The sequence below is a fragment of the Castor canadensis genome, chromosome 9 (assembly GCF_047511655.1).
Source record: "Castor canadensis chromosome 9, mCasCan1.hap1v2, whole genome shotgun sequence".
Lineage (NCBI taxonomy): Eukaryota > Metazoa > Chordata > Mammalia > Rodentia > Castoridae > Castor > Castor canadensis.
Window position 1 is genome coordinate 151,362,340 of NC_133394.1, and position 26,862 is coordinate 151,389,201.

The 26,862-nt window shown below is 51.7% G+C and overlaps 2 protein-coding genes across 2 annotated transcripts; one reads left to right on the forward strand and one right to left on the reverse strand.

Annotated features, from left to right (window-relative positions):
* The first annotated feature begins 297 nt into the window (after nucleotides 1-297).
* Tada2b (transcriptional adaptor 2B) lies at nucleotides 298-12,736 on the forward strand. The gene is made up of 2 exons (XM_020165223.2): nucleotides 298-602; nucleotides 9,314-12,736. Exons 1-2 carry the CDS (start codon nucleotides 333-335, stop codon nucleotides 10,304-10,306), a joined length of 1,263 nt encoding a protein of 420 aa, XP_020020812.1. The 5' UTR covers nucleotides 298-332; the 3' UTR covers nucleotides 10,307-12,736.
* A 2,233-nt stretch (nucleotides 12,737-14,969) lies between these two features.
* On the reverse strand, nucleotides 14,970-19,845 carry Grpel1 (GrpE like 1, mitochondrial). The gene is made up of 4 exons (XM_020165097.2): nucleotides 19,694-19,845; nucleotides 17,777-17,939; nucleotides 16,505-16,586; nucleotides 14,970-15,615 (listed from the first exon to the last, which is right to left on the reverse strand). The coding sequence occupies exons 1-4, from the start codon at nucleotides 19,828-19,830 to the stop codon at nucleotides 15,269-15,271; spliced, it is 729 nt and encodes a 242-aa protein (XP_020020686.2). The 5' UTR covers nucleotides 19,831-19,845; the 3' UTR covers nucleotides 14,970-15,268.
* Between the last annotated feature and the right edge of the window lie 7,017 nt (nucleotides 19,846-26,862).

The window sequence follows — 26,862 nt, forward strand, 5'->3', positions numbered from 1 at the left end:
GACGGCGGGCGCTGGCGGCACGCAGGCGCAGAGTGGCGGGCCGGGTGCCCGGGCGGGGGCGCGCGCGGGGCGCCTGCGCGATGCGGCGGAGCGACGGCGGCGGCGGCGGCGGCGGCTGCGGCGGCGGCGGCGGCGGCCGGGCCGGGCCCGAGGGCGCCTGCGTGCTGAGGCGGGACGTGGCCCGGCTGACCGGCTCCGGCGGCGCCTGGGCGGGGACGGCCGTGGCGGCGACGGGCGGCGGCGCGGGCGCGGCGGGCCCGGCGGGCGGCGGGGCGCTGACGGCCGGGGGGGCGGCGACGGCGGCGGGCCGGGCGGCGGGCGAGCGGGGGAAGATGGCGGAGCTCGGCAAGAAGTACTGCGTGTACTGCCTGGCCGAGGTGAGCCCGCTGCGCTTCCGCTGCACGGAGTGCCAGGACATCGAGCTGTGCCCCGAGTGCTTCTCGGCTGGCGCCGAAATCGGCCACCACCGCCGCTACCACGGCTACCAGCTGGTGGACGGCGGGCGCTTCACGCTCTGGGGGCCCGAGGCCGAGGGCGGCTGGACCAGCCGCGAGGAGCAGCTGCTGCTGGACGCCATCGAGCAGTTCGGCTTCGGCAACTGGGTAAGCGGCCGGTGCATGGCGGTGCCTGTTGGCGCGCTCGGTGGGGCGCGGGCGCCGCGGCCGCACGGCCGGGAGGAGCAGGGGCCGCCTGGCGGGTGGCCCTGACAGCGAGCCCCCTGCCCTTCTGCAGGCAGCCCTGCCCTGCCAGGCCGCTGCTGGAGCTGGCTGGACCCCAGCTCTGCGCTGAGCCCGGAGGAAGGGTTGGTGGGGAAGGCCAGAGCCCTGGCTGGCCCGCCTGTCCCCGATGAGCTGATGCTGCCCTCGGGGCCCCGGAGCGCTCTCTGGGGGTCCGCCCCTGTCTTTTTGTCCCGTGGTCCCTACAACACTCAGGACCTTGTGTGGTGCTTGGCCAGTCAAGAATGAACAAAGGAGCCTGCACCGGGAGACCCGGTCCTGCTTTTGCTGTCTGTCGGGAGAGAAGGGGCAGAGCCAGACTGGATTCGTTTACACTAGTCACATAGTGTGCCCGGCTCCCTCTTTGGGAGAGAGAAGCGGCTGTTCTCTAGGGGTCCCGAAGGAGCTCTTTCCACTTTTCACCTGTGTTAGAAAGGAGACATCAGCCTGCACCGTCACCATTGCCACCAAGGATATGTGGTCACTTCAGGCTTTCTAAAAAACAGGGAAGCAGGATATGACCCTAATCTCTGTGGATTGTTCCCCAGGTACATTCGGGGCCCCAGCTTCTCCAAGCCATTTTCACCCGCTGTCCACCAGCCATGCTGCCCCTCCTGTTCCCACGCCTGCACTACATTCATTTTCTCTTCATGCAGTGAGAAGCCTTCAGGGACCACTCTGCAGCCCTGGGATCTTTATTCTCCTCCCTCCTATTTAAGGAAGGTGCTGCTGTAATTCTTATCCATGGCCGGCCTTTAAAAACCTCTGCCTTACTTTGTCTTTAAATGCTATGTGTTGGTGCATATAGAGTGCTTTGTGAGATTACCCAGTGGTGAAGGTTCCTGAAGTAGAGAAGCCATTGTTCTTGCCTTTAAACACTTAAAGTGTTGTCTTTATTTGCTCCCAGGCCTGGGGCTTCTTCCCTAAGCTGCCTTCCATGTCAGACCACCTATCTAACATCACAGGGGCCCAGCCTCACACCTTCAACTTAGTGTCAGGCTGTAAACAGAGCCTTCCTTCCAGTTCATCATCAGCCCCTCCAGAATATGTACAGAATCCAACCCTTATTTAGCAACCAAGTGCAGGCTGGTGTTTACCTCTTCCCTGGACCACTTCTGGTTGATCTCCCTGCTTCACTGTGTGTTCTACAGCACATCTCACAGACCTTTAAAATGTGAGCTGCATGCCTCATCAGCCCTAAGTGGCTTCCAGATTCACCTTTACTGCTGCAGGGCGTCCCAGTGCCCATGCTTCACTGGGACCTCATTACTTGCCTCCTTGATCTTTTTTTTCTTTCTTCTGCCTGGAGTATGCCTCTCCCAGTTTTGGTTCATGACTGATCTTTCTTCTCTAATACTGGTGCCTCAGAGTGTCCTCTCATCCCCACATCATTCCTCTAGAGCTTATTTCCACAGCAGTGGCTGAAAATAGCTGGCAGGACAGCACGTGTGTATCTTTTAAGTCTTCCCAGCAGGAACTTTTGGATGAGCTAGTTTAGCTGCAGCTTCTGTGCCCCAACCTAAGTGTCTGCACCCCCGCCCCAGCACTGTGGGAACTAAAACATACAGTGTAGGGGAAGAAACGGCTGAAAGTAAGGAGCTCTTTTCTGAAGCCGTGCTTTTCAAACTGCAGTGCTCTGAGGAGCTTGGTAACTGCAGATTCTGAGCGGTCCACATCTCTCAGCTTCAGAAGAGGCAAAGCGACAGGAGGAAGGTCCTTGGTGTCCTAGTGTTGGCCTGGTCTGGCCTCAGGGCTGTCCTGGGTTGCTGCCTTGCTGAGCAGACCTCAAGTGCTGTCCATGCTGTGGTCCTGACAGACTGGGGATAGCAGGCGCCCCTCTCTCTAGTTGCTTTCCCCTGTGGGCTTGGCTTCTGCACCCAGGGCACTGCGGCCTGGATATATGATCCCCATGTGAGCGTGTAGACACGGGTGCAGGAGTAACATGCACATTAAGGAAGCGTGTAGCCCGGGCCGCTCGTGAGCTGCACAGCAGCCCTGTGGGATGGGTTCTTGTTCTGAGTTGACAGTTGGAGGACAGCAGCTATAAGAATGTAAGCTCCTTGTCCAGGATTCCACAGCTTTGGCATGTGACAGAGCTGGGGTTTAACACAGGCCTGTGTGATTGCAAAGTCTGGGCCTTACCCACCCAGCCTAAGACCATTAATGTGGGTCGGAGGCCAGCAGCTTGTTGGTGCAGCTGGAGGTGGGGCTTTCCCCTGGGGCTAGATCCTGACCCTCTCCAGTGAGGAGTGGGGGAGGTTCCATAGGCAAGGGCAGGTGCTGGGTTTCACTGGCTGGGAGGACTGGAAAGAGGCAGTGTGGGCTTCCAGGACAGTGATGTAAGGAAGAGACTCCTCAGGTCTGACTTCAGATGGCAAATGATAATGGACGACCTTGGGGTTCTTCTGCTTTGTGTGGAACTCATAGAGGCATTGGGATCACACTGTACCAACACTGAGGTGTGGGGCCTGGAGGGAGTAGCAGGAAGCTGAGGAAAGTTAACCATTCTACTAACAAGATGGCTTGGAGACATGGACGGGGTGGGGGATGGGGGGAGGGGGTGGGGTGGCATAGCAGTAGGCAGGGAACTGGGGACAAGACCTTGGTGGTGAATGGAGAATTGACTAGCAGGCGGTAATCCTGAGGGGCACTGAGAGCTTCCAGGCAGCTGATTTGTGGGTTCTGCCAGTTGCAGGACACAGATCCTCTAGAACAGGTGAACGTCAACACAGGTGCAGTGCTGTAAGATAATCTGAGTCTGTGGTAGAAGAGTTGCCCACTTATTGGTTGGCTCCAAAGACATGAAACTGTCACACAGGAGGCCTGAGGCAGCGTAAGGCTGGCCACTCTGCCAGGGCAGCTGGGAGGGCCTTGGGGAGGGGGGCTCAGGCTAGCTCTGGAAGTATTGAAATCAGTGATAAGATAACTGTGCAGGGTCTCATGCCTGGGTCTGAATGCTCAGGCTGCTTAGTGGAGGCAGGTGGACGTCATGGGCAGTGGATTTTGCCTTTCTGGATGACAGTTGACATGCGTAGGCTGAGTGACACTGGTGTGCAGGTCGTTGACATGTGTGCATTCACTCATCCATCCATGGGAGCTTGTTGTGTGCAGCCTTGTGGCGAGACACTGCTAGGATGTCAGTTTTGAGACCCTGCAGGTGCTGTGTGGGTAAATGGGCCTCTATGTCCAGTGGTGGAAAGGACAAGAGAAGGTTGGCAGGTGCAGTGGTAGTGTGGAGGAAGGAGGTGTTTTGTGTCTTAGAAGACTAGTATATTCAGGGTTCAGGAAGAAGCCAGCTCACCTGATACGGAGGACTAGAGCTGGGGACTAACCCCATGGAGTGGTTGAGGAAAGTAGGGGAGCTTGTGTGTGGTCACAGTTGGAAGAATCTCAAGCCCCAGGCAGGAGGTGTTGACACCTGCTCCCTTGTCTTCCCTCTTCCCCCACTGCCTGAAGCGATGTCCCCTCTATTACGAATGAGGGAAGGGAACGGAACAACTATCGGTGCTGAAGGAAGAGGGCAGAGCTGGAATTTGGGCCTAGGTCTTCTGGCTCCATGCTCCATTGGGTCACCATTGACACAGCTGGCCCAGGGATCAGCTTGGCTGCTAAGCTTGTGTCTCTAGGGGTGAGGCAGAGAGCCACTTCTTATAAAAGGATCCCAGAAGCTCTGTGTTGGTGGAAAGGGTGGGTCACCACCAGTGGGATGTGTAGGAGTGGCTTTAAGGAAGGGCTGGAGGACAGAACCTGGATTGGGAACCAGCTAGAATTTATGGGCCTGTGCAGAGCAGCAGTTCCCAAACTTTCCTTTAGTGTGTGGGGAACACCTGGGAGGGCCCGGCAGGCACACATAATCCTGAGTCATCAGGCCGGGGAGGGGCATAGAGTGCATTTCTAACAACTTCCTAGGTAGCATGGGGTTGTTGGCCATGGACCCCTTTGAGAGCCACTGAGGCAGAATAGTAAGACAGGCCATTTAAAACACCTTCATTACTTTTTATTTAAGAATTGTATTTTTGTAGTAAAATATGTCACATAAAAACGTGTTACCTTTTGTAAGTGTACAGTTGAGTAGCATTAAGTACATTCATCCTGTTTAGCAGCCATCACCACCATGGTTTCCAGAACTTTCTCATCTTTCTGAGCTGAAACACCTTCCCAGACTCCTTGCTCAGCCCCTAGCAACTCCATCCTATTTTCTGTCTCTGAATCTGACGACCCTGGGCTATGAGTTGAATTGTACAGTATTTGTCCTGTCACTGGCTCATTTCATTCAGCACAGTGTTCTCAAGGTTCATCCATGTTGTAGCAGGTGTCAGAATTTCCTTCCTTTTAATGGCCAGATAGTTTTCCATTGTGTAGATGTACTTTATTTTATTCACCAGGTGATGGTCACCCCCGCTCTTGTGAACAGTGCTGCTATGAACAAGGGTGTGCACAGATCCCTTCCAGACTCTGCTGGCAGTGCCTTGATAGATATCTAGAAGTGAAATTTGAGAAACTGACATGTTCTTTTGCACAGGGCTGCTTTTTAAAGCTCTTTCTTAGGTAGCCACATCTCTCCTGTGGCTGGCATCACCTAGAGCTTGTGGCAGCTCTGTCTGTGGATGAGTGATGAGTTTTCTGAGTGAATTTAGAGAGAACAGGGAGCCCAGAATCGGGCTCACAGGGCTTCCCATCAGAAAGGGCCAACAGCAGAGGCAGAGAAACGGGGTCTTGGGGACTTCTGATACCCTGGAAGAATGGATTGCAAAGCCAGTGTGAGTCAACAACCTCAAGGGCTGGCCATGCCCTGCAAAGCGGATGGCTCATCTCTCCACTCTTAAGGGAGACAGAATGTGGCTGGAAGAATGAAGAGTCATATCTGGTGGTCCTCTGCATGATGGTGGCTGAGCTGTCATGCCAGCTCCAAAGAGCTGTTGGTGTCCCAGCCTGCCTCTGCCTGGTTACACTATCCTTCTGTCACCTGCAGAGGACCCTGGAAGGGTCTGTGTCTGGTGGTGTAGTGGCTTAGCTGTGAGAGGCATTGGCAGGAGTGAGAGGCTGAAGGCAGCTCAGTCTCAACCCATGGACAGTCTGTTGGAACCATGTTTAGTTAGTGGGCAAAGAAGGCAGTGCCAGGAGCTCCTAAGAAAGTGGTGGCCTGGGCCAGGCAGGTGTCACAGTGGGACGCGGAACCTCCTGGATCTCTTGCAGGGTCTCATCCAGAGGCAGAGTCAGTGGATGCTCCCGAGCACTGACTGCCACCTGGGGATGAGAAAAGGAATGAGGTAGAAGCTTCCAGGAGTGCTTTCCAAGGTTCCCTCTTCTGGGCCTGGCTGCTCTGTGACCAGTGTTTTGCACTCTGCACTTCCCCTAGGGAGACAAGTTCCTTCCTGTCCTCCTACTCTCAGGTGGATTCTGTTTCCTGTTTCCTGCTGACTGTGCAGGTGCCACCTGCTTCAAGCTGCTCACTCCAATGCCCCACAGAAGGTGGCCTTTTTTGGCTTCTGTCCTTTTAAGGCCTCTTCATTTGAAGAAAAAGGAACTGGAGTCGGGTCTCCCTGTAGAGAAGTAGCACATACCCACATCCCAAAGCCTGGTCCCAAATCCCTTGGAAGAAGAAGTCCAGCCCCAGGACAAGGGCCTACCTTGTCCTGTCTTGTACCTCACAGTTCAGATGCCGTGAAGAAAGGACAGCACTAGCGTCCCAAGTGACAGCTGGGTTACTGTGTCATTGCAGTTGCTGTGGAGCAGCACTGACCTGGGCAGGAAGGAGGAAGGATTGCTCTGTGAAGCCTGTCCTTAGTGCTTCTAGTGCCAGAAGCACTAGAAGCTGTGTTCACTGGGCCCCGGGCCAGGGCCCACAGTGCTTCTCCAATGGGCTGCTTGGTCCAGGAAGGAGCGCAGCGGCCCACGTTCAGCCTCGCGCTTTGTTACGGTGTCAGAAACTGTCCCGTGGCATGTGCTGTATTGCACACTATGAGAGGCATATGAAGGCAGATGGGCAGTGCTTGCAGCCTGGCTGCTGGGGTTGTAGTGGCTCAGTGTTGATTGCCTTTGTGCCCAGATGGAAGCGCACTCGAAGGCTTCTTTTCCTGACCTGTGAAATGAGGGGAATAATGGCTCTGCACTCTCACGAGAACCTCCGCTAGGACTCAGGGAGATGCTGCATGTCAGTGCACACCAGGAAGCAGCAGGACTGAGAGGCTCTGACAAAAGTGTCAGAGCCAGAATGTGCCAGCCCAGGACTCATCAAAGTCTTCCTGGAGAGGACCTGGGTCGTGAGAGTGAAGCTAAGGCCCTCTGAGTGGCCGGAAAGGTTGATGTGGTAGAGAGAAAACTGCCCGGACCTGGGCACAATGCCATGTGCACGCTCATGCACCTTGTGAAGCGGGTCCCGTTATTTTCTCAAGATTTCAGCTGAGGAGAAGCCCAGGGAGCCACTGTGATTTGTCTGAGTCACACAGCTAGAGAGGGTGGAGCCAGGCTTGCATAGTGCCTGGGCATGTGGAGAAAGGGCATTCTAGCAGGGCAGGCAGTGGCAGGACTGTGGTGTTCATCGGGCCTTGGGAGGTTTTGAGAGGAGCAGGCTGGAGTCAAGGATGCACCAAAAGGCACACCAAAGGGTCTGGCTGACCCTCACAGGTCAGTGATCCCCAGATTTCCTAGTCAACCAAACTGGAAAAGTATCTTAGAGGCTGACAGAGTTGCTAACTTTAAAATCTGCCACGTAAGGGTCTTAAAAAACCTCAAATCTCTGCAGGCCACTCCTTTCCTTCCTTATCATGTAATATTGGATGCGTGACCCAACACCCCCGATCCTCTGCCAGGGAAACCAGGACCCTGGCCTTACTGACTTGGGAAGCCCTGATGGTATGGTATGACTGTCCTGATCCTCCTCCTAGCATCAGACAGAAGCTCCTGCAGATGGCTGGAGAGGATGCATAGATCAGGGCTAGCTCTCCTGCTGGACTCCCCTCTGAGTGGTGGGAGGTGCTGGTGCCAGGCATTCTTGCCCTCCTGACACCTTGGTGTGGAGATGACCCCTACTTGTTACTCCATGTGGCCTTTCCTTCCATTAGTTAGATCTGGCAGGTAGTTCTCCTGGCTCTGAGGATGGGAAGAGAATGAGCCCTACGTGGCCTATCCTCTGTTAACTGCTCTGGTAGTGGGGACCTGGCCCTGGCCTGCATGGGAGTCACTACAGACTGCAGCTTCTTCTCATCCAAGGGGGAGGGTGGGATGGCTGTCTCCTTTATTGGGGAGGCTCTGGGAGGGTTGCCACCAGCCCTTGATCACTCAGAGGGGTGTGAATATCCCCAGGTGAGGATAGTTATGACCTGCTGTGCTTTGGCCTAAATGCTACCTGAGAAAATAAAATGAATAGATTTGTTGCAAATAGTGACTTTTAAAGAGGAATCATTTATTTCTTAAGTCCAGAATCTCTTTGTTTTTGTCCTTATGATTCTCCAGGAGACCCTGAAGCTTGGTCTCTGGGCACCCTTCTTCATTCTCATTCTGTTAAATCCCACCCTCCCAGGTTAGTGGAGAGGAGCCAAGCCCTGCACTCCAGGCACATGTCTCAGAGGAATCCCAGGGTGAAGGATCAGGCACTGAGCCAGGCCTCTTCCTCTACCACAGTGCCCAGAGGGCAGCCCAAACAACTGGGCCACAGCCTCAGATTCCAGCTGGCCTTCATGGGTGCAGAAACCAGGCTAGGTGAGGTCAAGTAGGGGCAGAAAGCTGCTTGTCCCTCCCTCAGCCAGCTGCAGTCACAGTGCAGTGAGGCACTGCTGGACTGGAGCAAGTGCTGAGAAGTGGTGGCCGGGTGAATGAGTGTGCATTTTGGGCAGTTAACTTTCTGAAGTGGGTTTAGTGGTTGACTTTAAGGAAGAAGCCTCTTGGCAGAAGGAAAAGATCGAGGGAGTCATACGGTTTCCTCCCTTTGGGCTACCTTCCTGCAAGAGTGAATGCTTTCAGCCCTGGCATTGTTGAAGCTAGCTTCTTAGGTTGGGACGGGTCTCAAATAAAGAAGATCCCCACTGTCTAGGATAGGGACAAGCTAGCTCTCCCATAGCACAAGGCCAGGACAAGTGTCAAAGACAGTGTCTTGGCCCTTTCTGTCCTGGGAGAATGGCATCCTCTCTTGTGGTCTGGGTGTGAGTCATGGCCTTACCTTGCGCCCAATCTGGGCAAGGTGAGTGGTTCAGGCATTTTTCTGCCCATGTGTGTCTCGTGACACTCAGTCCCCAAGAATGCAGGGTTTGTAGTGGGGCAAAATGCAAGTACCAGGTGGATTAGAAGCCAGCACAACAAAGTACAGCTCTTAGGTGGGGGTTGTGACCTCAGCTCTGCCACCAGCTCCCCCATGACCCTGGGCAAGTTTGTAGCTCTGTGAATCTTCACTCTGTCAGGTACAAAGACAGGGCAGGGTCCTTCCAGCACTGACCTAAAGAGGAGATGTAACTGAACAGCCTTGCGAGGGTGGATGGCAGTGCTGACAGGAAGTACTCCTGTCAGAATGGAAAATCTTGGAAAATGTTAATGGATCTTGTATGGCGCCCAGGTGTAATGGCTGCCTCCTTGGAAATAACTTCCGACTTCTGTTGTTGTAGGAAGACATGGCTGCCCATGTTGGTGCTTCGCGGACTCCCCAAGAAGTAATGGAGCACTACGTGAGCATGTACATCCATGGAAACCTGGGGAAGGCCTGTATCCCCGACACCATCCCCAACCGGGTGACTGACCACACCTGCCCCAGTGGAGGTCCCCTCTCACCCAGCCTCACCACGCCCCTGCCCCCTCTGGACATCTCAGTGGCCGAGCAGCAGCAGCTGGGCTACATGCCGCTGAGGGATGACTATGAGATCGAGTACGACCAGGATGCAGAGACGCTCATCAGTGGGCTGTCCGTGAACTACGATGATGACGACGTGGAAATTGAGCTCAAGCGCGCCCACGTGGACATGTACGTGCGGAAGCTCAGGGAGCGGCAGCGCCGAAAGAACATCGCCCGCGACTACAACTTGGTGCCAGCCTTTCTGGGCAGGGACAGGAAGGAGAAGGAGAAGGCCCCGAGGCGCAAGATCACCAAGGAGGAGAAGGAGCTGCGACTGAAGCTGCGGCCACTCTACCAGTTCATGTCATGTAAAGAGTTTGACGACCTATTTGAAAACATGCACAAGGAGAAAATGCTCCGGGCCAAAATCAGAGAGCTGCAGCGGTATCGGCGAAATGGGATCACAAAGATGGAAGAGTCCGCAGAGTATGAGGCTGCAAGGCACAAACGGGAGAGGAGGAAGGAGAACAAAAACATGGCTGGCTCCAAAAGGGGGAAGGAGGACGGCAAAGACAGCGAGTTTGCAGCCATTGAGAACCTTCCTGGGTTTGAGCTTTTGTCAGACCGTGAGAAGGTGCTCTGCAGCTCTTTGAACTTGAGTCCAGCACGCTACGTGACTGTGAAGACTATCATAATTAAAGACCACCTCCAGAAGCGACAAGGAATCCCCTCCAAAAGTCGCCTTCCCAGCTACCTGGACAAGGTCCTAAAGAAAAGGATTTTAAATTTCCTCACAGAAAGCGGGTGGATATCCAGGGATGCATCCTGATTGCAGAGCGATATAAAGGAGCTTGTGAGCCAAATGACTTGGGGGTGGGGGGAAAGCGCTTTCCCCCCATTGTTGCTCTTTTAAACAAATTGAGTTCCTTTTTCCAAGGTATGAATTCTTTCCACCATCCTCTGAAAGAAGCAATAGTAACGACCTTACTTTGGATCATGGGGGAAACAAATGCGCATCTATTTTAACTTATCCTAAAAGTAATCCTTTAAGATGACGATTTGCCTTTGCGTGTTCCGTTTGAAGAATACTACCAGGTTGGACGATTGCCTTTTGTTTTGTGAGCCTTCTTCCCTTTAGGTTCAAAAGTAAGTGTGCTGTGGGTGCCAGGATCTAGGTTTTCCTGCCATCACCTTTTCCCTGGTGACAAGCTCTTCTCAGGTGAGCTGCCGTCTGTACCCCTCTTCCGAGCCCACTGCTGCCCCAGACGACACCTTAAGTGCAGCCCCAGCACGCAGCACTTTACTGGGAGGCAGGTGCACACAGAGCCGTCCACTGTGGAGGCCAGAGACCACCACCAGGTCCACTCCCCACTGAGCCACTGAAGAGGAAAAGCCCCTCGTTTGCACAGTGACCACATAAACTTGCCCTTGACTACTGGCACCAGCGAAGTGTGAGCTTTGGGTTCCTGCCCCTGCCTCATTGTAGAAGGGCTAGCCTGCTTCTAGCTTTGGGGAAGAGTGTTGCCCTGGGCAGGCTCCCTTGTCCCTTCTAATGCAAAAGTTGGTTAGTGGGAGGGACCTGGACGAGTGGGACTGCCAGATTTCCCAGGGCTGCCCATTGCCACTGTGAGTGCCTGTAGCACATCCTACTTGGAAGATCCTGTTTGAGAGTTCAAGGCTAAGTGCTCAGTGTTCCATGTTTGGGCATTAGCTTCCTCAGGATTTTCATAACAGTTGTAAAATATGACCATGCTACTTGGCTAAGTGAATTGTTCAGGGTGTAGCCACACCGACTTCGCACTAGCCGTGCAGAGCCAGGGCCAGCTCACGGGGGCTCTGGAGTGTGGAGAGCACCCTGGCGGTGCCTTGGAGCCCATGTGCTGCTTCTGTTCACTGTCTTGAAACAGACTCAGAAACGGCTACTTCCCAGCCTGACTGAAAAGTTTGTTTCTGGGCTCCCTTCAAGGATGTACACGGTACCTTCCTTCTAAATTTGAGGAAGGCATTTGTCTTCCGGCTGCTCAGGGTTCTCACGCCCAGACCCTGCTTTAGAGTCCCTGGAATGACCGCAGGCCCTGCCCCTGTTCCTCCCCAGCTCATCCTACCCTTCTGCCCCCATAGGTACAAGAGCCTGTTTACCTCCCAGAATGGTGGGGCTTGAAGTTACAGTGAAGTTATGTTAAAGAAAAAAACCACCTCATTTCCAAGGATGACTTGATTCCGTGCCTTTTCATTTTACATCTTGTCCCTTAGGGTAAGTTTTTCAGCATTAAATGAACCATTTCAAATATACTATCTATGGCTTTAGTTGTGAAGTGCACTGTGGGCAGGTGAAGCACCTACAACTATTGGCTAGGCCCAGATTTCTCTTGACACCAAAAGATACTGAGCAGTGGCATCACTGAGGGCCAGCCCCACGCTGTCCCCTGCAGGGTAAACCAGACAGAAAGCTGGTGTCATCGCTGACCAGCCATGGAATGGTACTAAGTTCTTAGTTGTCTTAAGTGAGTGGTTCTCAAAGTGGGTCCCTGGGCACTTGTTAGAAATGCAGAATTGGGCTCCACACGCCCAAATTGTGGGGCTGCTGTGGAGAGGACTAGCAGGCTGTTCTTCAAACCTTCTAGGTGGCTGGGGTGCAAGTTCAAGTTTGAGAGCCACTGACTTTAGTTGTCTGGTGTTCTCATTGATCTTCTATACCAGAATCCTAGTTTGGTGAGGTCTTAAGTTTAGTCTTATTTTTATATAAAATGACAGCCAGACCTCTAATAAGTGCAAAAAGCAGAGGGTCCCTGTTAATGTGTGGCCCAGATCAAGGGCTGGCAAACAAAAAAACTGCTTAAGCACGTTTGTACTGTGCAGATCTCTTTGATGGTATGAAGAATTTATTTAGGATTGACTTTTAAAACACCATAATGAATGTATAATTAATTTATGTTGAAGTATTAATATGCTGTTACAAGGGAAGTAATTTTAGGATTGGTTGCCTCTTCCGTCTGCTTCAGCTGTTTTTGTCACATTAAGTCCTTACTCTACTCTTAGTTCAGAGCCTGACGTTTGTATTTAATTCTCATGATAAATTACTTACTAGAACCCCATGGAACTAGGTCTTTTCAAAATTTAAACAAATTTTGGGTCAAAAAAGTTAGGTATTTCTTGAGCTATTTAATGTTTTCTGGGAGGCCAACATTCCAAGAATGTATCAAAACTGCAACTCTACCATTTTTATTGCCCTTTTACATATTAAATGAGTTGAGAAAAACAGTGTCACTGCTTGTTCTTCCCGTGCAAGTCTCATAGAGTAAGTCACACTCCAGCCCAGGATACAGACCTGCCCAGGCACTCCACCATCCAGCCAGATTCTCCCGCAACGTGGAAATCTCCTGCCAACATGGAAAGCTGCTTTCTGCTAAGCAGAACCATTTTGGGCCAATCCCCGCCCTGAAAGCAGCCTTCCTGGTTCCAGTTCTCATGGTTCGTAAGGCACAGATGACCTTGCTGCAATCACACAGCTCCCAGGTCACTTGACTAGCATGCTAGTCTACCTTTTGTGGAAATGTGTGTGTAATCAAAAGATGTTTTCCCATTAGTGGTGACTATGGATGACTGAGACTTAACTGTTAAAAAGTTTTGCCACATTTAAGCTACAGTCACCCCTGGAATTGGTTCCACCTCAGGAGCTTAAGTCTCCTATAAAATGACATTGTTAACATGACACGCACATCCTCCTGTAAGCTCTGAATCATCCCTAGATAATTGGCTTACAACCTGATTCAGTGTAGATGCTGTGTGCACATGTGGCTGGGCTGCGGCTTTTCTCCTGAATGTTCCTGATCCGTGGGAGCTGGTTGAATTGGTGGATGTGGAGCCCGTGGATACACCTTGTAGTGGGTTGAGTGAGGTGCTTCTCAGCAGCCGTGGCTGAGGAAGAGGACCAAAGACTCGTGGAAATCAGCCTTACCATAACTTTCTCACTGGGGCTACAGAGCATGAAGAGAAGAGCTGGACCCAGTCCTGCATCACCACCAGTGTGCTAGACTGCCCTCAGTTTTCTCATGTGCTTTTAGCCAGATAATTCAAGGGAGTTTACAAGAAGAAAATGTGTAGAGAGTGAAAGTTGAGATTTTAATTGTGGGACTATTATGTGCCTCTTTTCTTTTTCTTTCCTTCCTGGTACTGGGGTTTGAACTTAAAAGCCTCAAGCACTCTACTACTTGAGCCAAACCCCTAGTCCTTTTTGCTTTAGTTTTGTTTTTCAGATACAGCCTTTCTCTTTTGCCCAGGCTTGCCTCAGATAATCCTTCTACATCTGTCACCCAAGTGACTAGGATTACAGTCACCATGCCAAGCCCCCACCCACCTTTTCTAACAGTGAATGGACTTGCTGTCGCATCCCAACAAAGGCAGTGGAAGAGAGGGCTACCCTTATAATAGGCACATCAATTATTCAACTAGATACACATGAAAACGAGGGCAGGGGCCTTTCTGCTAGAAGCCTGCAGTCAGCTTCGTTTCCGGCTGTGACTCCCACGTGTTTCCACTGTATCTCCTGTGGTTCTTCTAACAGGCTGCAAGGCCAAGGCATCTAACTGCAGCCTAGCCCAGGCTGTGCAGCCACCTCTCTTTTTCTTGCTTTCAGTGAAGGGCAGCACCTGCACACCATGCCTGCAGCTGGGCGAGGTGGGGAAGCTAAGCCATATTACCTTAGGAGCTCCAGGGTCTGCACCAAAGGACAAGAATCCATTGCCAGAAATCAGGAAATCACACTAGGCTTTTAGTCCTCTTAAGCCTAAAATTTAAAAAGTACTATTTAAAGCACAACCTGTGGTCTTTGTGTCTCACTGATGTCCACATACTATGGAGTGCACCTTGGGGCCATTTGTAAACAGGAAAAAGGACTGATTTTTGCTACACTGATTGGCAAAAATAAAGGTGATGAGATGCTCAAGTTTCTATCTTCATTCCTACCTCCACAGAAAAGCTAAAGGCTACTTCTAAAACTAAATACTAATTACAAACAAACTTCTCAGAGGTCACAAAAACCTGGTTTTTGAACTCAGCCTCACACTTGCTAGACAGGGCTCTACCACTTAAACCATGCCCCCCAGCCCTTTTTGGTCCTATTTTTCAGATAAGAGTCTCAACATTTTGTATGGGGCTGGCCTCAGACTATGCTCCTCCTATGGATCCCCAGGAGTTGTACAAGCAAGCACCCACACTTGCCTTTGTTGGTTAAGGCAGAGTCTCGAGTTTTGTCTGAACTGTCCTCAAACCAGGATCCTCCCAATCTCTGCCTCCCAAGTCCCACAGGGATAGGATCTCAAACCAGCCCAGGCTGGTCTCAAACTAGAGGTCCTTCTCCATCAGCCACCAGGGCTGGGATTACAGAAGTTCATCATCACAACTACCCTCAAACTTTCTTAGCAAGAATAATGTTCCCACTCTGGCCTTTGCTTCAGTGGTCTGTGCAGACAGATATGCCCAAGTAGCCAAACTGAATTCCTAAAGACCTTTTATTTGTTAAAATACATAGCAATCACCTGGGTTGAGAAGACACAGCTTTATCCACAACATTCCAGAGGTGTCCTACAGCCCTCTCCTGGAAGTACATGGAGCTACATGGTGCTAAAAACCAGTGACTAGGCTCCCAGATCAGGACTCTTTAACATGGGTGGCCACGCAGCTTACTTTCCTGTTCCACCAAGGCTGGGCAAAGGTCAAATGCATTCACAGATGAGAAAAGGTAAGAGTTGTAGCAAGTGACCCTAAAAGTCCAAAGGTTTGCAGGAGGCAGCTATGCTTCTTTCACTACCCCCACCAGGGCGGGCCTTAGGGTGCGCCCATGCAGCTTGTACCCCACCTTGCTAACCAGTGCCACTGTGCCTGGCTCTTTCCCCTCCACTGGTGTGTGGAACAAGGCCTCGTGTTCATATGGGTCGAACTTGGCTCCGACAGGGTCCAGCCTGAGTAAGCCATGCTTTGTGAACACCTTCTGAATCTGGACCTCCGTCATCACCAGCCCCTCATACAGGCTCTTCAGGTGAGGATTGTCATCATGAAGCTCTTCTTTTGGTATGCTCTGGGTTGCCTTCTCCAGAATGTCTGCCACCTCCAGCAAGTCCTTGCAAAAGCCCTGGATACCTAAGCCAAGTCAGAGAAAAAGGATGACACATTTGGCATCCACTGCACAGGCGCATCGAATAGCTGTTAATGACACCTGGTCAATCACTCCTCTGCCCCAGAGTCTCAATACCTCAATCGTTACAGAACAATCTCCCAGACCCCACTGGTATCACTACAACGAGGGAGGAAGGAAGCACAGGTGGAGGGGAAGATTTAAGTTTAAGATGCCCTCGAGACTTCAAGCAAAAGTGCCAAGTAAGCAACAGGATCTAAGGGGCCAAGCTCAGGAGCTCCTGCTGGAATAGAGACCTAACTGCAAAGGCCACTAAAACCAGCAAGTGTGGCAGTCACCCAGTGGGCACAGCAGATAGGCTACCAACCAGGAGGAGTAACTCTGGGAAAGGGAGGTGACAGCAGCCAGGGAAAAATCCCAGGAGAGCTTCACTGTCTGTGTTGGATGTGGCAGGAATATTGAGCTGGACTCTTCTTATTCCATCTGTCTGGGACCAAGCATTTAACCTCCTACTCTTGAGCCCAAGGCTTCCCATCTGTAACCTGCCGGAAGGTTGTGGAGAGACAGCAACAAGTGCTCAAGAGACAGCCTCAGGTGAAAATGCTGGTGCCACTACTTAGTAGTTTTGTGATTCATGGCAAAGCATTAAGCCTCAATTATCTCTACCACAAAATTGGAAGCCAGTGACAAAAACCTTCGAAGTTGACAATGCAGACAACACACTGGGAAATCTGACAGTTGGCAAAATCCTGGATCCCGAGCACCAGTCAAAACTGTGCTGACTCTGTCCCCCAGCAGACAGCTGTGCCAGGGACACATGGAATACTGATGGCTTGTCCCCGCTGCCTGGTTGGCTTCCTTCCCCACAGATACCATTTAACAATGCTCACTTACCGTATAACTTTGCTTCTTCCACCAGCTTTTGGCTCCTTTGCCGCAAGTTCTCAGTATCTGCCAAAGCTCGTTTATATTTTTCCTAAAGGAAAAAGATTCATGAATTAAATATGGAAGAAGTTTGTAAACAAAACAAAACAAAAAAACAAAAAACACCCTGATTTGGAAATGTTTACAAATTCCCAGTAAGTCAAAATCCAAAATTTGTCATCACTTCTGAGAACGTGGACAAAAACAAGAGAGCTTAAGAAGAGAATAATTTGCCTGACAGTATTTCTAGTGAGTGGGGAGTGACATGAGGCGGCCATGGCCCATCCCTCTCCAAATACATAGTGGGCAATGGACAAGAGGAAAATCCTCCCTGTGCTAATGATCTGTCACTACTGCAGGGAAAGCCTCTTAATTTCCCCAGCAGAACCCCCAGCTTCAGGGGGTCTGAGCAACTCTCTCTGGGGGCCACCTGCCTCCAGTCCCCAGTTTGTGGGAGGGAAAGGATGGCCCTTCTGTGTTTTCAGTGTTGCCGAAGAGGCTCGGTGTGAATGATGTTTCATGATCACGAGGCTTAGGGCTGTCTCCATTTCTTGCCACTTCCTGCAGGCACCCCATCTCCTGAGCATCTCCACCTAACACCTGCTGGATAACTGGGGGTCTCTGGCTTCAGTTGCAATGCTGTGGGCTGGCAGCAGGGCTGGAAGGCACACTAGCCTAGTACAAACGCTGGGTCCACAGCCTGAGAGCAAGGTGACCTGAGGATGCTCCCTTAGCCTTTCTGGGCCTCAGTTCCCTCTTCTGTAATAGGGGTGTTAATAGTTTTCTCAAAGGACAGGGGCAGGACAGTGCCAGTAGTAAGTGTTTGGTATCACCAGTCTCAAATGCCTAAGGAACTTAATTTGTGCTACCTCTGGTCTTTCAGAGTAACGCCCTGTATTACTAACCAGTTCATGAGATGACCCTCACCCCCACCCAGCTCCTGTACCGAGTATTCTCTGGTTCCTTTCTGGAGACTCAGCTTAAAGAACCATCCCGAGCATTCCTTATTGTCAAGACCACTTCAAGTCTTAATTCACTTAAGCACAGCATGTAAAGACTGTTTTCATGTCAGAACAAACAGGATTTGGGTTTGCTCCCACTTAGGCCATTAACTTGCTAACTGAGCCCATTACAGGCAGTGGACACATGACTGAATATTTCTGGCTTTGCCTTGTCACCAGTGAAACAGGACTTTTTATGTAGACTATACAGGAAACAACCTAGCAGTGCCCACGTCCTTACCACGGTCTCCCTCAGTTGCTCTTCCAGCTTCACCTTCTCCTCCAGGAGGATTTTGTCTGTTGAGGGTTGGTCTGTCTTCTGTTCGTTGTGACCCAGGTCCTCTTCAAGGTTCTGGCCATTGTTCTTTTGTTTGGTAGCTGTGCACAGCAACCGAGGAGAGGGCCTAAAGGAAAGTCCACATGTTAGAAATACAGACAGCTTTTTGTTGTGTTATAGTCAAACATAAGATTTTAGAAATTTGGGACAATTCAAACTATTTGCTATTGACTTTGGAGGAGGAAAGCCTGATCTCAGATCAAGTAAAGGCAAATTGTATAAGAAGCTTGTGTTGCCTAACACTTTTTGATCGATGACAGACCATGGGTGTGGTGGTGGCTGTACCAAACAGCCTGTCTGTAGCAGGCTTTTGTAAATGCACTCTGACAGCCCTGCAGCTACAAAATCACCTAATAACGGACTTCTTAGAAGGTAACCAACCCAAGGTTACCAGCAGTGGCTGTATCTACAGACCTGCAGCAATGTCCACCTGGGTCAGCGCCCTTAGCCTCTTCTTTCTGCACTCTTCAGTCTCTTCTGAGGTCCAGGTACCCAGAACCACCTCACCAGGGCCAACATCCACTAACACTCACCATCATACAAAGAAGGCAAGCTGTCAGCCAGGTGTGATGTTGCATTCCCGTAATCCCAGCTATTTGGGAGGACCAAATCCCAGCTATTTGGGAGGACCGTAGTTCAAGGCTAGCCCCCGCAAACATTAGTGAGGTCTCACTCAACAAATAAGCTGGCTGTGTTGGTGCATGTCTATAATCCCAGCTATGAAGGAGGCGTAGGTAGAGGGATCACGATCAGAGGAGCCAGAGGGAAACTGAGTCTCTGAAAACCTAGTGACTGTGAGAACTGTCACTACCATTCAGCTCTTGTGATGCTGACTGGGTGGTAACTTTCCTGGCAATAACTTCAAATACAAATCCACAAATGACTTCCACAAAAGTCTTTTGACACAAGAATTCCAGGAGCCTCAACTGCTTTGTTTCCAGGGGTTTTTGGGTAATTTCTTAAGCTCGAGTTCGCCTCTTCATCACCTTCACTGGAAGTGATCTTCACCACACCTGCCTGTCTCACCAGGTGAGTAGGCTCCTTTTCGGCTGTCCTTCTACAGTTCCTACCCAAGCTTTGGCTAGAGCAGTTTCTTTTTATTTAATCAGTAACTTGCTTCTAGCAGATCCTCCATCGACAAGATCAAGTTATTAATTTTTGGTATACTTTCAAGGCAAGTCTTTCAAAACCCAGAAGCCACAGGTTGAAATAAAAAGTGGCCGTGCGGGCACTGGCTCTTGGACCCTTAGCGTGGCCCGGGCATTTGTGCAGATCAGCTCTTCTCCCTGCGCGACAGGCTGCCGCTCTTCTGACCGCGCACCACTAGGAAGGCGGCGGTGAGGGACTCGAGGACAGTGGAAAAGCCCGAGCCACACAGGCCTTGGTCACACGGGGACTTTCCCGTGCTGGCCCTGGCCGGGTTCTGCCCCGCTAAGTGACCTTGGGCAAGTCTCGGGTTTCTCTGGTTGTCTTCGCCGCAGCGCGCGGGGGTCGTGGGCCCGCGCCAGTTGTGGCCGCGGACGCCCCTGCCCACGGCGCCTTGCGGCCCCAGCTTCCTGTCCAGGCGGCCACGCTCCTCCGGTCCCAAGACCCGTGCGGGCAGCGTGGACACAGGCCCCGGGGATACCGGCCCCGAAGTGGCTTGGGGCCCGCGGGCCCGGGGATTGCGGTTCCAAGGGTAAGGCTCCGGGGACGGAACGTGGGCCGCGCTGGGGGCCGCGACACCGACATCACAGCTCTGGCGCTGAGGCCGGGAGAAGCCGACGTTGGAGCGGGAGGCACTGCGGAGCTGCGCTCCTTTCTCAGTCCAGCGTCCCTTACCTGAGAGACAACGCCAAAGCCGGTAGACCGCTACGCGCCAGCCTGACGCACCGAGCCGCCATTGCTGCTGCCACCACCGCCGTCACTGCGCACGCACTTCGCATGCGCGGAAGTCTCCTGGCAGACCTCCCGCCCATCACTTTTCCTTAGCCAGTCCGTGACCACTTTTGCTATGATGGACAGACAGTAGTCACCAATACTTGCGAAGCACGGTGGCGCACACTTCTTCCTCTCCCCACCGGTGGGCGGAGTCTGAGGCCTCCGGCGCTCCGAAGGTGAGGAGGTGAAAGGTGAAGGGAACCGGGGGCGGGACGACGTCAGGGGAGAGCCAATGGGGAGGAAGAGCTCGGGGGCGTGTCCGGGCGGCGAAGCGCGTGGCGGGTTTCTGGTGGTCTGCGATGGGTGGTTCAGCCTAGCCCGGCTCGGGGCTCGTGTCGTCTGCCCACTGCCCTGACACCCAATGCCTTTGATGAGGAAATGCCGGGCAGGGTCCTGTGGCCGCACACCCGGATCTAGGACGGTGCGGAACGCTGAGCAGGCCGCAGAAAAGCGGTCTTAACAGCATCCAGGGGAAGTAAGGCTAACGGCCGGCCTGGGAAAGCCCCAGTCCCGAAGCCGCTGTCCAGAGGGCGGAGGAGCGGCGGAAGGGACAGCGTTCTTTATTTCTCTGCCCTCGTTGCAATCAAACAAGACCCAGGAAGCAAACGTGACAAAGCGTCAGCAGGTTTGCTGTTGGATGAAGGGACTATGAGTGTTTTGGGTTTTGCACCTTTCTGTTATCTCCGATTTTCTCAGAATAACACACAATAGCATGCTGTATTAGGAAAGCTTTGGGGACACCACCGAAGCTCAGAAATTCAGATATTTTGGTTAATCTGACCGAGGTCAGTGCTGCTTTGTCACACAATGAGAAAGCAGAGGTGCTGGAAGGAGGCGCCTTTTCTCCTCCAATCTCCCTGCTGCTCCCTGGGGTCGGGCCCACCGGGAGCTCGGGGCTGCCTCTGCTTCAGCTGGGCTTGGCTGTCAAGCCTGCAGTGCAGCCCCCGACTGCCCAGACCCCACCAGCCTCCCTCAGATCTGAGGACAATACTAGGGCCTCCCACGTGGAGTGCTGCCTGCCTCTTAAATCTGAGGGTTAAACCTCTATTTGGCTTTGCTCTCATTAAAACCATTTGTTCAACCCATGCTGACTGATCACCTGCTCCTGTTTGCCAGGCACTGTGCCGCCTGCAGAAGGATGGGGTAGCATTTACAAATCCAGCACATTCCACATTCTGTGGGACAAACGACCCCATTTTCTAGGGCCCAGAGAGAAGAAAAAGGAAGTGGGTCTGTTAAAAGGTCATTGAGTTTAAAAGACATAATTGAATATATGGAACTTACTTGGATCATGATAGAACATACCAGCTGTAAAAAAAAAAAAAAAAAGCATTTGTGAGATGGTGAGTAATTTGAATGTGACCTGGCTATAGACTTATTGATATTTTTTGCCTGGAATTTTCTTTAAAAATATTTCAAAAAAAATAAGGATAGGTGAGACACACGTGGCAAAATATTGATAGTAGTTGAAGTTGGGTTATAACTATTTCTCCTTGTTTTGAATATGTTTGAAATTTTCTGGGATAACATTTAAAACATCTTGTCTTTTTCAATGACTGTTACCAAGTCACCTAATTGCTCTCATTTTGAATCTGCTTACCTGTAAAATGGGATCCTATCAATTCATTTCCTTTCTCTTTGGGACTCAGATGGACATCTTACTGCACAGAGATGGATGAAAGAGTTACAACCACTGTGTCCTGAGGTAAATAAGTACTAGTCTTCCCAGTGGTGAGACCACATTGGGGGGATTCTGACCCACTGAATAGTCCAGGGCAGTCCAGGCTGTATCCATTCTCAAAGCAGTGCGTTTGGATGCATTGAGGCCTGCCTGTGCTGCCACCTGGTGGCTACGTAAGGAACTGCTCAAAGGGAGCCACCTCTTGGGAACCTACCTGGTCAGGTAGTTCCCTGTGGTCTGCAACAAGTCATCTCCATGTGGAGATGAAGCTACCTGTGTGAGAAGACTCCTGGATCAGCCATGTCCAACGATGTGCATGGGTTCCCAGCGGGGGAAGGTGGCATGTGCAGGCAGAGCAAACTAAACAACATGTGGTGCCCCAACAAGCGTGAGGTGGTGTTTACAAAGAAAATGTCTTTGGAAGGAGGTGGCACAAGACAGCTCAAAGCATGTTGTATGTGGGCGTGATGCTGTGTGCTTCAAGGACGTCCTGTGTGCGTCAGCCCCAGGATTCCATGAGGAGGTACTGGGCACAGCCAGGCAGGGCAGTTTCCACGAGGCTGAGCAGGCAAAAGAAGGCAGAGCTTTTGCACACTTCTTCCCACAACCCAGCTTGCCTGGGCCGGGGCCTGTCTACTGCAGGACTGCAGGTGTTTGCTGCTACCTGGAGCTGCATCGTGATCCCTCAGCAGAGGCTGGGTCTTCATCCTTTTGTTGAATTTTGAAGTAAGCAAGTTTAGAAAGATGTGGGTTTGGTGGGTGTGGCAGACAGAATTCTAAAGATGAATTCCGTATAGTTCGCTCCTCCCCTCCTCCCCCATTCAATCAAACACTGGACTGGGTGCTGCTGTGCAAGGACTTTGCACTTGACATTAAAGTTACATGCCAATTAACCTTCAGATGCAGAGATTATCTGGTGGGTTTGACTTTCCCAGCTCTTTCAAGGCTGGGGGTTTTATTCAACTGGCAGCAGAAAGGGAAGTCAGATTCAAAGTATAAGCAAAGCTGGGTTCATGATCCCTTGTTTGAAAGTGGAAGGGTGGTGGGAGAAGGTCAGTGGGTGTCCCTAGGAGCAGAGAGCAGCCCCTAGCTGGCGACCAGCCAAGAAGTGGGAACCTCAGACCTGCAACACAACGAGCTGTACTCTACCAGCCACCCGAATGAGCTTGGTGGTAGGTCCTTCCCCAGAGCTGCCAGGTTAGAGCCCAGCCCAGCCACCAACTTGACTTTGACCTGGTGAGATCCAGACAGTAGAGCCTGGTTTAATTCACTTAAGCTGCATCAGCAGGCACTGCTTCTCTTCTCCACATTTTATTGGACTTTGGCACATAGAGCCAAGCTTTGTCTTAAACCTTGGTTCCCATTATCACCTCCATGGCCACCACCCACAGGAAGCTTGAGTTCCCGGAGCAGCAATTTCCCCACAGTGTCCCTGGCACATGGGCCTCAAGCCAAAAAGAATGCTCTTGGTAAGAAAAATACCACCAGGTCTGCACTCTGTGGCTTAAGTGGTAGAGTACTTGTCTAGCATGTGCAAGGCCCTGGGTCCAATCCCCAGTATTAAAAAGAAAAATACTCACAGAAGGGGCCACAGGTGTTCGAGTTGAAATTGCTTGCTGCAGACCTCACGTGAGGCAGGTTAGTTGGGATAATGGGCTGCACAGGGAAAGAGCAAGTGGAAACTTAACTGCGACTTCCCTGGGAATGTCCAGACAATAAATATAGCTGTCTGGACCTAGGGGCTTCCTCTGTGACTCAAGTGTCCTGATGCAGCCAGGGCTGCCACAGGGATGTCTGTGACCTGGACCAGCCAAGAAGGACAAGGAAGGAAAGAGGAGGTGACCAAGTCCTCAGCCCCAGAGGAATAGTAGGTGGGCATGAGAGGTCATTTGAATATAAAGCTGGTGATGTTGTGTCCTGCACAGCGGGTGTGTTGACCCCCAGTGTGTGGATAAAATCAGTCAATGGCAGACAAGAAGTCAGAATTGAAGAAGCGCTGTGGGTGAGGGTTGGAGGGAGGGGATGTTTCTCATTATGAAAGAATGGACGTTACTGTGGAAATTGTGGAACGCCAGCCCCCCCCCCCCACATTCCCTTCTCTTGTCCTCGGTAGGATGGTGGGTGCCAGCACTGTCTGTCCTGTACTCTGCCCTTGGATTGATCCCAAACCCAGGGCAACTTGAGACCCTGTGAGACCCTGGTGAACAGCCTGTCTGGGTATGGTGGGTTGGTGACACTCGTGTTACTGTGAGAAGCGTGGATCCATGGTGGTTTCCCCAGCCGAGTCTTAGTGCAGTGAAATGGCATCATGGCAGAGGTGATGGGCACTGAGCTTCTCAGCAGCTGTGCTTGAGGGTGGAGGGGCTCCCTGAGCTACAGCTACAGCTGGGGCGCTCAGGACCTCCCCACCCACCATCCCTCCCATTGCCACCAGCAGCTAGGGGTGGCTGGTGCAGGTCTGCACAGATGGCCATAGAAGTAGCAGGTACATGCTACTGGTCTTGCTCTGACGCCCTTCTGGGAACCGAATCAATAGCAGCTGAAACCTGGGAAAGCTCCTTTCTCCCGCATGCAGAAGTCCAGGAGCAGACAGTCCCTGGCTCTCCTGGTGGCTCTGTGGCCCCAGGACCTTAGACGCCCAGGCTCCTCACAGCTACCCAGGATGTGGTCTTCATCTTGCTGCAAGGACGGCGGCGTCCCAAGTAGGATGGCAGAGCACAGGGACAGGGAAAGGATGTACTGTGGCAGTCTTGAAGTCACATGGCACACCTGGCTACAGAGGAAGCAGGAAAATGTAGTCTTTATTCCCAGTGGCCCACTCCCCCCTGAAAAGTCTATGCCTGTGGAGCAAGGGAGAGGACATTTGGGGACACTAGCAGCAGTACCACCCTGAGCCTTCCATGATTCGTCCTCTCTGGGTGTGGGTGACCCTCTCCTTTCTTTTATAACAAAGCCCCTCCCCCCAGCCCATTGAGCTATGACTCCATCAGCTATTAATCCACTGATGAGGTCAGAGTCTTCATAATCCAGTCAAGTCCCAAAGCCCCACCTCCCAAAATAATGCCAACAGCTGGGGACCAAGCCTTCAACATGAGCTTTTGGGGATATTCCAGCTCCAAGCCATACCATCCTGTGCTGCCTCAAGGCTGAATGATGGGACCCAAATATCACCATGTCCTGATCACTGACCCTGTGAACTTGTGATCACAGGTCCTTAGGAGAGGTTGACAGGAGGACTGGACGAGGCCACAAGATGATGGCCAGGGAGACTGGAGAGATGCAGGGGTGGGCCATGAACCAAGGAATGCAGGTACAATCTTGATGCTACAAAAGACAGGGAAATTGTCCTCCCCCGGAGCCCCCAGAGGGAGCCAGCCCTGCCACATCCTCATTTCACCCCAGTGAGACTGACCCTAGAGCTGTGAGAATGAGTGAATTACAACATGTGGTAATCCGTGACTGTGGCTATGACAACCACACAATGGATGAGTGGGGTGGCTGGCACAGTGGGGCCCTGGGCCAGACAGACCCAGGCTCTACCTGTTTCCAGCACTCACCAGCTGTGGACAATGGTAGATCGCTTCATTTTTCTGGGCTTCAGGTTATCAGTCAGTGAGGGGGGAGAAGGAGTGCTGGGCACCCTGCACGATGGCGGTGTCAGATAGTGAGTGGTCTAGTGACATCAGGGGCTGGAGGACACGATGACATGGTATGAGCAAATGCTGAGTGGGGATTCTGATCCGAGTTCCTCGTCCATGTCCTCCCTCCCATGATGCTCTGTCTCACCCAGGCTCAGAAACAATAGAGCCAAGCCACCATGGGCTGAAGCTGTAAGTCTTCCCCCTTTAGGTTGTTTTTGGCCGAGATGGGATTAAATGAATGAACTAGTTGGGGAGCGTTAGCATCTTTATGGTATTAAACGATCTCTCCCAGAAAAATGGTGCCATTGCCCTTTTATTCTGAAAAGGCCACCAGGAAAGGTTTTGTCTTCCTGCACATGCTTCTCATGCTTTTCTGATTGGGTGGTGGCTGGTCCTTGTGTGCTGAAGTCATATCTGCTCGCCAAGGTTATTTAAATGAGATAGTGGTGGCCCTGTACCTTGGTCCTGTGCTGTTTACTTCACAGCAGGCTCCAAGCCCACCAGCACCACAAGTAAATTTTTACACATGCAGATGCTTTAAAGATACTCTGCACAACCTATCTTCCCTTCCCTCACAAACCACAGCCTATCTTTGGCCAGCCGGGCTGTGAGAGGCCTCCCTGGCTGCTGCCTTGAAGCTCTCTGACCCAAAGACTCTTGTGGATTGGAAGCCCTCCAAGATCCCGTGCCCACCTTCCCTACCTGTGGCCCAGACTGCAGCCTCTGGAGTCTCCACACCTTCCTGCCAAGACCAGCCAGTACAACCCTGTGCACTGCTGACACCTTGTGGCCCCATCTTTTCCTTGATCAGCTTGGAGATTCCTCCAACTCACTAGACTTGCTGAACCCTCCTGTTACTTCCTGTCACTTTCAGTCGATTAAATATATATTTAGCAGTACTTGGTTTGAACTTGACTTTGCATTTGCTAGACAGGTGCTCTACCACTTCAGCCATACCTTCAGCCTTTTTGCTCTAGTTAGTCCAGGCCAGCCTGAACTGCTACCCTCCTGTCTTTTATACTTCCCACCATCACTGTGATGCAGGCATGCCCAGTTTTTTTTTCTGTTGAGATGGGGGTCTCACTTTTTTTGGCCAGGCTGGCTTGAAACCTCAACTCCACCTGATCTTAGCCTCCCAAGTAGCTAGGATTACAGGTGTGAGCCACTGGCACCTGGTGTATTAACATTATTTTCAAGTAACCAGTCATCACTGGCTTCTCTGTATCTTGTGTTGTTTACATTTGATTTCATTTTCTTGTCTTATTGCATTTGCCTGGACTTAGTGTTGAATTTAAAATATTTTTTGAAGTCTTTGTTCATTTCTTTCTTTGGCAGTGAGGTTTGAACTCAGGGCCATGCGCTTGCTAGGCAGGTGCTCTTACCTCTTGAGCCACTCCACCAGCCCTTTTTCTATGATGGGTTTTTTCAAGACAGGGTCTCGTGAACTATTTGCCTGGGCTGGCTTCAGTTCGCAATCCTCCTGATGTCTGCCTCCTGAGTAGCTGGGATTACAGGTGTGAGCCACCGGTGCTCAGTTTCATTTATTTTATTTTTGCTTATTTTTTTGAGGTAGAATCTTGCTATGTAGCCCAGACTGGCCTTGAACTCGTGTCCCTCCTGCTTCCACCTCCCATGTGTTGGGATTACAGACATGCATTGCCATGCCTGACTTCCTTTATTTCAGTTTACACTGAAAAACTGCACATATTTATGTGATGTTTCCAGACCTACGCATGTCTTGAAATTTG

Coding starts and splice junctions, on each gene's coding strand:
- Tada2b (XM_020165223.2), top strand. CDS start 333: ATGGCGGAGCTCGGCAAGAAGTACTGCGTGTACTGCCTGGCCGAGGTG. Junction 603..9,313: donor AGTTCGGCTTCGGCAACTGG/GTAAGCGGCCGG, acceptor CTGTTGTTGTAG/GAAGACATGGCTGCCCATGT.
- Grpel1 (XM_020165097.2), bottom strand. CDS start 19,830: ATGGGCGGGAGGTCTGCCAGGAGACTTCCGCGCATGCGAAGTGCGTGC. Junction 16,587..17,776: donor AGCAACTGAGGGAGACCGTG/GTAAGGACGTGG, acceptor TTTTTCCTTTAG/GAAAAATATAAACGAGCTTT. Junction 15,616..16,504: donor GGAAGAAGCAAAGTTATACG/GTAAGTGAGCAT, acceptor GACTTGGCTTAG/GTATCCAGGGCTTTTGCAAG.